Source organism: Zingiber officinale, chromosome 4B (genome assembly GCF_018446385.1).
Source record: "Zingiber officinale cultivar Zhangliang chromosome 4B, Zo_v1.1, whole genome shotgun sequence".
NCBI lineage: Eukaryota > Viridiplantae > Streptophyta > Magnoliopsida > Zingiberales > Zingiberaceae > Zingiber > Zingiber officinale.
The window spans coordinates 21,984,116-21,993,955 of NC_055993.1; the positions used below are offsets into that span (position 1 = coordinate 21,984,116).

At 43.2% G+C, this 9,840-nt stretch overlaps 1 protein-coding gene across 1 annotated transcript; it reads left to right on the forward strand.

Annotated features, from left to right (window-relative positions):
* The first annotated feature begins 227 nt into the window (after positions 1-227).
* Positions 228-1,387, forward strand: LOC121974847 (thioredoxin-like protein CDSP32, chloroplastic). Its single transcript, XM_042526105.1, has one exon. It carries the CDS (start codon positions 284-286, stop codon positions 1,199-1,201), a length of 918 nt encoding a protein of 305 aa, XP_042382039.1. The 5' UTR covers positions 228-283; the 3' UTR covers positions 1,202-1,387.
* The last annotated feature ends 8,453 nt before the right edge of the window (positions 1,388-9,840 follow it).

Consider the following 9,840-nt stretch of genomic DNA (forward strand, 5'->3'; position numbering starts at 1 on the left):
CAAGGAATATAAGATTTTTTTCTTCTTTTGTTATATATTTTTTTAAAGAAAATAAAATCTTATGGAACAAACTGTTGGGCCTAACAAAATTTTATAAAGAGACCAAATAGTACAAAAATATCTTCTTTTCTTTTTTTTTCACCACAAGCTGAAAAACACCCACCACAGAGTTGCTCTGTGGCCAGCATTTGTTGATAACTCCAGCAGCTCCACCATTTCTTCTTGATCCCTTGGCTTCTCTTCCCTTTTTCTCTAGATTCTTCCCCTCACTCTCCTCCAAGATATGGCGGCCATTAACCTCACCTTCCTCTCCTGCAAGCCTTCTCTTCCATATTCTTCCTTCCGGACCAAGATAGATCATTCCTCTGTCTCACTCTTCTCCGCGGCGAGGAAACTGAGATCAGACCGACACAAATCCCAAATCAAACCAGCGCGCGCCTCGTCGTCGACAAAAGGAACCACGAAGACCCCTTCGAAGTCGGCGGACGACAAGAAAAGCAAGGACGAGCGGGTGCAGAAAGTTCACTCAGTGGAGGAGTTCGACGCGGCGCTGCGGGCGGCCAAGAACCGCCTGGTGGTGGTGGAGTACGCGGCCAGCCACAGCGAGAACAGCCAGCGCATCTACCCATGCATGGTGGAGCTGAGCCGCGCGTGCGGTGACGTGGAGTTCCTCCTAGTGATGGGCGACGAGTCGGAGGAGATGCGCGCGCTGTGCCGCCGCGAGGGCATCGACCGCGTCCCCCACTTCTCCTTCTACAAGTCGATGGAGAAGATCCACGAGGAGGAGGGCATCGGGCCGGACCGGCTGGTGGGCGACGTGCTGTACTACGGCGACAACCACTCGGCGGTGGAGCAGCTGCACTCGCGGGCGGACGTCGAGGCGCTGATCGAGCGGGAGCGCGGGGCGGAGGGCAGGTTGGTGGTGCTCGACGTAGGGCTCAAGCACTGCGGGCCCTGCGTCAAGGTGTACCCTACAGTGCTCAAGCTGTCGCGCTCCATGGCCGGCACCGTCGTCTTCGCAAGAATGAACGGCGACGAGAACGACAGCTGCATGGAGTTTCTGAGGGACATGGACGTCGTCGAGGTGCCCACCTTCCTGTTCATCAAGGACGGCGACATCCGCGGGAGGTACGTCGGCTCCGGCAAAGGGGAGCTCGTCGGTGAGATCCTTAGATACCAAGGCGTGAGGGTCACTTATTAATAATTATGCAATTTTAATAAACACTTAAGTTACCATTAATCCCTTAGGCCTTTGCATGCCTTGTCTCTCTCCCGTTCCTTTGCTCCCATTAGTTCTCGAGTAAAAACATGATCATGTGTATTTCATCTGTGGACGTAATTAATGAAAGGAATGAATACTACACAGCATTGTGTTCTCCCCACTCAATTATTAAGGAATTCTTAATCAAAACGATTGGTGAAAGTTGTAGGATACTTTGACGCTGCCGGTGAACAGAGTAATTGCCCTTTGATTTTTCCGTCATTTCTTTTTGCTAGCGCAGCTGAATAAAATAAATTTAAAAATAATAGAAAAATATAAGGCATCAGATTTTTTTTCTTAGTTACTAACTCCCCAGGATTAGTATATCTATGGTCTACGAACTTAGCATAAGTGCACCATACAAATCTTCTTTCTGAAACTTTTCCAAAAATGAAGAAATCTCTTAAAGATTTATGAAACTCAATCACAAATATGAAAAAAAGAATATGTGATATAATAACAAACTAATAAGTAAAACAAAAACCTATAGGATTGGATCTGAAGCCTTGAGTGCCATAATACTTCTCCTAGCGCTTCCTGAACCACACAAGTAGAGTTTGTAGCATTTTCTGAGTACGAAAATGAAGATAGATAGTTGCAAGAGTTGCTGGAAAACACCGCCTCGACTCCCTTTTTATACAACTAGATTGGCACTTCCGCAATTGATTGGAGACCCTTTGGTGGCCGAGACCTCCATCGACTTAGCTATAAACTCGATTCTCTTCGAGATAAGTTTTGACCTCACGATCAATTGGACACCCTCCGATTACTTAGAGCTCAACTAAAACTTATCTAAGACCTGACTCGTTAAACTTGATCATGCCGACTCTCAGTCAAACGGACCCTTTCAGTCGACCTGACTTTCGATTGTTCGGACCATGAGTCTGGTGACCCAGACTAGTTCCCAATTAGTCCCGCGCAAGCCTTCATCTAGATGTTGTTTCTGTAGGATCGTTGCGGCCAGTTAGAAGGGGAGGTTAAATAGCCCTGTAGAACGAAAATAAAAACACCCATCTCGAACTTTCAACAAAACACTTACATAAAATAAATTAAATAGAAACTAAAGAAAGGAAGAGGCAAAAGGATTTACTTGGCTACAACCAAGAAGGTTGTTAATCCAAGGAATGTCGCACTAGTATCTCCTTCAGGCGGAGAAGCCTCTTACAGTAGTGAAAGCGCAAAACAAAGAAGCTAAACTAAAACTAAAGCGTACAAGCGTTGGAAATGAATTGCTCTAAGTTGTTGAAAAGCTTCTGGACCAAGCTATATTTATAGTCTTGATCGGGGCGCCAGGAAGGGTTCCAGGCGCTCAGCGGGGGATAAAACTTTATCCCCCAACGTTCAGATCGTGAAAGATTCGATCTGGTCAAAGATGGACTTCCGGGCGCCCTAGTACGTTCTGGGCGCCCCAGAGGGGTCCGGGCACTCCGGTACGGTTCGGGCGCCCCGGTCAGCTCCGGGCGCCCCGGACCCAAAAGTCAACTCTGGTTGATTTTCTCGGTCCGGGTCCTCTGCTCCGGCTCTGGTCGCCTCGGTCCGGGTCTTCAACTCCGAATATGCTTGCTTGGGTGATCTCAGCTATCCGGAAAAGAGCTCACCCGAACCCAACTTCCGGTCTACTCGAGTGGGCTTCCGCTCCGGCTTCTCGTCCCTTGGAATCGCCGTGTGTCTCCTTCTCGTCCGTCGGCGTACTCATCCGCAGTCTTCGTCCCTCGGACGCACCGCGTGCTGTCCTTCTCGCTAGCTGCGTCTCTTGGTGCTCGAGCAGTCTTCCGCTCCAGCTTTCGTCCCTCGGAACCATCGCACGCTTCCTTCTCGTCCGCCGGTGTACTCTTTCACAGCACCTCGTCCCTCGGACGCACCGCGTGCCGTCCTTCTCGCTAGCTGCGTCTTCCACTCGACTACCTGTGCTCCTAAGCTCCTACACACTTAGACACAAGGTTAGAAACACACAGGACCTAACTTAACTTGTTGATCGTACCAAAACAACCTTGGGGTGCCAACAATCTCCCCCTTTTTGGTGTGAGCAACCCAAGTTAAGCTAGGGTAAAAATAGACATAAAATAAACTTAACTAAATTTGTAATTAAGTGAAAAAATAAAACAAGTTAAATTTTGGTCTACCTCCCCCTAAACTTATACTTTCCTTCTTCCCCTTTGATCACATAAAAAATGGGGTTGAAAAAAAAATCTAAGGGTAAGAACTTAAAAATTTTTGAGATCCTTAAAAAATTTTGCAAAAATAAACAGTCTCTGTAAAAATTTTTAAGTAAAATTTTAAGAAAATTTTCTAAGTGAAATTATAAAAAGAATTCTAACTTAGACAGCTTTATAAAAAAATTTTTTGAAAAAACATTAAGTCTTTGCAAAAATTATTTTTGAAAGAAAAAAATTCTAACTTAAGATTTTTTTAAGTAAAATTTTCTAAGTAAAAAATTTCACGTAAAAGTATTTTTCTAAGTAGAAAAATATTTTGAAAAAAAATATTTGAAAAACTTTAAAAACATTAATTAATTCTAATTTTAATGCTTTGACCGAAAGTTAATTAAACATTTATTTCAATATTTTGGTTTCTAGGTCGTGACGAAGCACTAGACCTTCTTGGTTATTGGAGCAACAACCACTTCCTTAGACAAAACCTCATAGAGAAATTCATTGTTTAATTTTCTCGCTGAAAGCATTAATTTCGTTTAAAATTTAGACTAAGCAAGATTTAGGAACCCAATATAGGTTCCAGCCTACTGGATTAACTAAATATTTCTTAGGTACATATTTTCTTAAAATATTCCTAATTTGTCCCTGGTGATATCTATAATACCAATTTAAATTTTTAAATTTTCTAAAATTAGATGAGCATGCATGGTTTTTCAAATTATCTACTTGAATTTTCAGATCTTTATTTTCTGATTTCAATTTCTCATTTTCTAATTTTGATTTGTCTAATTGTTCTAAAGGCTACAAGATTTAGCTAAAATTATTTTTAAGTTTTTAATCTCCTTTTCTAATTTGCAATAGTCTTTTGTTAATAGTTTAACAAACTTAAAGAGTTTATCGGGAGGAAGTGATTGTACCTCACTTACCTTGTCAATCTCGTTGTCCGTTTCTCCCCCCAAACTGTTGCTTTCTTTCGACGTGGCTCCCCCTTCATCGATGCTCTCGATGCTCATTTTGGAAGAGCTTGACTTGTAGTCGTCGTCTTGATGACTTGCCATTAGAGCAAGTCCGGAGAATGCCTCGACTTCCGACTTTGACGACGTATCGTCCCACGTCGCCTTTAGGGCTTTTCGCTTTTGGATAGGCTTCTTACCCTTCTCCTTGTGCTTGTTCTTCAGCTTGGGGCAGTTATCCTTGATGTGCCCTTCTTCGTCGCAGTGGTAGCAGCGGATCATCCTTTTCTTTTTCCCCTACAGATGGTTAGTAGATCTAGATTTACAAAGTTTCTTGAATCTTCTTACCATCATTACCATTTCCTCGTCATCGAGAGAAGATTCCGACTCAGGTTCGTCTCTCGAAGCTTTGAGGGTGACGTTGTTCTTGGGCTCCTTCGAACCTGCACATCTTGATTCGTGCACTTCAAAAGTCGAGAAAAATTCTTCTAATGAAATTTTTTCTAAATCTTTTGAAATGTAAAAGGCATCTACTAGTGATGCCCATTTTGAATTTCTCGGAAAGGAATTTAAAGCGTACCTTAGTGAATCTCGGTTACTTATCTTTTCTCCGAGATTCGAGAGTTCGGTGATGATCTCCTTGATTCTCGAGTGCAGGTGGGCAACTGTCTCGTCTTCCCCAAGTCGCAGGCTGGTGAGCTGATTGCGAAGTAGATCTCTTCTGGCGAGCTTGGCTTTGGAAGTTCCTTCGTGCAGCTCAAGGAACTTCTCCCAAAGTTCCTTTGCGGAGGTGTAGTTGCCGATTCGATTAACTTCTTGTAGTGGAAGAATGCTTAACAGATGGTATTCTGCTTTGTCGTTCGCCACGTATTCAGCCTGCTCTTTTTTTGTCCATTGACATTTCTCCTTGCCCTCTGGAGCTACAAAGCCAAGTTCCATTGTTAAAATTAATTCAAAATCTGTTGTGAAAAATACCTGCATCAGTTTTTTCCAAGTTGCGAAATCTCCTTTGTATTTCGGCGGGTGGATGCTTGGTCCGACCATTATGTTTGCTTCGATTGGCGGTTAGTTCTCCTGAAGCGCCTTGACTCTGATACCACTTATAGGATCGTTACGGCCGGCTAGAAGGGGGGTTGAATAACCCTGTAAACAAAAACAAAAACACCCTTCTCGAACTTTCAACAAAACACTTGCATAAAATAAATTGAACAGAAACTAAAGAAAGGAAGAGGCAAAAAGATTTACTTGGTTACAACAAAAAAGGTTGTTAATCTAAGGAATGCCGCACTAGTATCTCCTTCGGGCGGAGAAGCCTCTTATAGCAGTGAAAGCGCAAAACAAAGAATCTAAACTAAAACTGAAGCGTACAAGCGTTGGAAATGAATTGCACTGAGTTGTTGAAAAGCTTCTGGACCAAGGCTATATTTATAGCCTTGATCAGGGCATCTGGAAGGGTTCCGGGCGCCCTAGAGGGATACAACTTTATCCCCCAACATTCAAATCGCGAAAGACTCGATCTGGTCAAAGATGGACTTCCGGCCGCCCCAGTACGTTCCGGGCGCCCCATACCCAAAAGTCAACTCTGGTTGACTTTCTCGGTCCGGGTCCTCTACTCCGGCTCTGGTCGCCTCGGTCCGGGTCTTCAACTCTGGATTCGCTTGCTTGGGTGATCTCAGCCATCCGGAAAAGGACTCACCCGAACCCAACTTCCGGTCTTCTCGGGTGGCCTTCCGCTCCGCCTTCTCGTCCCTCGGAATTGTCATGTGTCTCCTTCTCATCCGCCGGCGTATTCATCCGCAGTCTTCGTCCCTCGGACGCACCGCGTGTCATCCTTCTCGCTAGCTGCGTCTCTTGCTCCTCGAGCAGTCTTCCGCTCCGGCTTTCATCCCTCGGAACCACCACACGCTTCCTTCTCGTCCGCCGGTGTACTCTTCCACAGCGCCTCGTCCCTCAGACGCACCGCATGTCGTCCTTCTCGCTAGCTGCGTCTTCCACTCAACTACCTGTGCTCCTAAGCTCCTGCACACTTAGACACAAGGTTAGAAACACACAGGACATAACTTAACTTGTTGATCACACTAAAATAACCTTGGGGTTCCAACAATTTCTTACAAAATAAAAAAGAAAACAATATCCAAAACATACAAAACCTAGTTCTTGGTTTACCTAACCTACTAAGTTCACTTGCTTGGAGTTCACTTTTCTAAGACTTCTCTTTTTGTCAAGTGTTTAGCTCCCAGCTGACTCACCTTTGATTTAACCTGTTAGTTAGAGCCCTAGAGCCCTAGAGCCAATCATTTGATGATTGTATGGACTCATTGTATCATATTCTTGTATATTAATAAAGACATTTGTTTGGTTATTATACTTATTTGTATTAGTGCCAAATAAACTAAGTATAATAGCGTCCTTGAGTAGAAGGTTCATACCTATATCAATCGATTGGTTGAATCGATAGTGAGATGATATAGGGAACACTACTCTAAATCATTCCTAGTCGAGTATTAACATTTAGAGACAATGTTAATGCAATAAGACTAGCATGTAGGTCAGCTCGATGACTTGATCTCACAAGTCATGGATATAGAGATATCAAACTGATACATGGGTATACATTGGAGAATGTATACTGAATGACCCGCCATGAGAAAGTATCATGGATCGTTATATGAGTGTCATATACTTTCTCATGTGACTATTAGTATGACTATTAGTCCTTAGACCTGAAGTCACCATGGATCCCTACATAAGGAGTTATGTACTTTGGTTTCGTCAAACGTCACCCGTAACTGGGTGGACTATAAAGGCGATTACTGGGTATATAACGAATTATGTAGAGGGATGTGAGTGATGTAGATGGGATCTATCCCTCCCATATGACGGGAGCGACATCGGTATTCTTGATAGAGTGAGACCACTAAGTGCATGGCCATGCCCAAATGAGTCAACATTAGATGTTGAGCTCATTTGATCGAGTGAGTCTACTTGGAGTTCAAGATTTAGATTGATTAGAGGATGACACGGTCTATGCCTCACATTGATCAATCTAGATGTCTAGGATAGAAGGAAAATGTCACATATTGTGAGGAGTCACAATTAGTAGTCACAAGGTGATGTTGGATCTCAACATTCTTGTAACTTGGGTAGTAATGATGTGTTGCTAGATACCGCTCATTACTTATGCTCCTAAATGGGTTTAGGGCATTGCCAACGTTACAAGAACCTATAGGGTCACACACTAAGGACAATTAGATGGAGATTTGGTTCATACGATGAACCAAGAGGATTAGATTCATTTGATGAATCAAATTGGATTAAGAGTAATCCAAATTGGGCTACTTGAGTTAGACTCAAGTTGATTCATGTATTTAATTAGTCTAATTTAGATTATGACTCATTAGATCAATTTAATTTAATGAATTAGATTCATTATATTAAGTTGACTTGAATCAAATGGTTAGATTAGATCAACCATGAGAGAGATTGAGTCAAGTTTGACTTGACTAGAGAGGAAGAGGAAGAGTCAAGTTTGACTTGACTCTTTGCCACATCATGAGTGAGGTGGCAAGATGTGGACCAATAGTGTTGCTCCACATCATCTTGCTTTGCCACCTCATGGAGGTTACAAGCCTCCATTGCATTTAATGTGAGTTAGCCACTTTAAATGAGTGGAGGTTACTCATTTGCCACATCATTGTGAAGTGGCAAGATGTGGACCAATGGTAATGGTCCACATCTTCATGATGTGCCACATCATAGGAGTTACAAAACACCTCTTAATGGCTTCACATTAATTGTGATTAATGTGGAATGGGAGTTACACTCCATGGAGTGGCCGACCACACAAAAGTGGTGAATGAAATTTGATTTTATTCAAGTGTGATTATTACTCCTTTCTTCTTCCTCTCAAGCTCTCCCTCTCCCTCTCCTCCTTGCTTGGCCGAATCTTACCAAGGTGCTAGCACACCTTTGGGTGAGGTTTTTCTCCACCTATGTGTCCGTGTGGATACTTCTAGAGGACCGACGCTTGACGGTCTAGAGATCCGGCAATTCCTTGGACGAGCGGAAACTCGAAAGGGCACGCTTCAAGGTATACTTCTTAACACATAGATCTAGGAGTAGATCTAAAGTTTTAAAACCTCGTACTCGTAATTTTCGTTCGGTTTTCCTTGCACGGATCTACAGCTTTGGGTGATTCGGGGTTTCCGCGACGCAAAAAGCGGTTTTCGCGGCCCGAAAGACCCAACATAACCTAGTTCTCAACTAGGTTTTTCTAGTTCCCAACTGGATCTTCCACTAGATAGTTCCTCTAGAACTTTCATTGCCTAGTTCCCAACTAGGTCTTTCACTGCTTAGCTTCGCTAGAACTTCCACTATCTGGTTCCCAATCAGGATTTCCAATGTCTAGCCTCGCTAGTACTTCCACTGTCTGGTTCTCAACCAGGACTTCCACTACCTAATCCCATTAAGACTTGCATTGCCTAATCCCACTAGGACTTCCACCAACCTACCAAGTATCTTGTCCTACTTGGATTTCTCACTCACTTCTAAGCTTTAAGGTAACCTTGACTTTGCTTGGACTCACTTAACTTGACAAGAATACAAATACGAATATAAAAACTAAAGACAAAAAGAAAAATACAAACCACTATATGTCGATTTACATGGTTCAAAGATAACTTACTCTTATTCCACAACTATCCATAAGGTGGGTGATCCCTATTCGTCGGTGGATTAGCTCCCAGCAAACTCTGACTACCTCAAGTCTCCTTGTGGGTGGAAAAATCTCACCATAATACCAACCAAGACCTCTTGGATTACAAAGAGCACTTGAGAACTTGTTGACTATTAATTAGTGTTAACCATCACTAATTTTGTCGACCAAGGTCAAGCACCCCAAGCTCCATTATATAGAGCTTGGGAAAATTCATTACAGTTGACTATTTTTTGCACCAGTTGGCTGGTGCTGGCCAATGGTACTCCGCAGAACCTGCGAGTCTGTTAACTACTCTTTACCAGTCGACTGGTGCCTTTACCAGTCGCCTGATCCCTTCAACTGTCAGGTACATAAGCATTTTGTGCCCTAGCCCAGTTGACTAATCTGATACTCAGTCAACTGGTAAAACCTTAAACCTAGGGTTTCCCTTCCCAAATACATTTCTTTTGCACTTGGACCCTCATGATCACTTGACTTTTCTTTGCAGCCTTGACCTCTTGCCTTCAAGCCTCTTTCATTTGGCTCTCGTCCCTTAGATGCATTCAAGCTCGCGGCTTGCCCTAATGTCATCCTTCGCGTAGGCCTTGAAGTGTGCTTCCCTCGGTTTATCCTTGATGTCTTGTCAATGGTCCTTCCGATACTCCATCCTTCACCAGACTCGAAGCCATCAAGTTAAGTCATATGTGTATCCTGTAAATCTGCATAACTCAAATACATGTATCAAATACAAGGGTAAATCTAACTTAAACCCTTTGT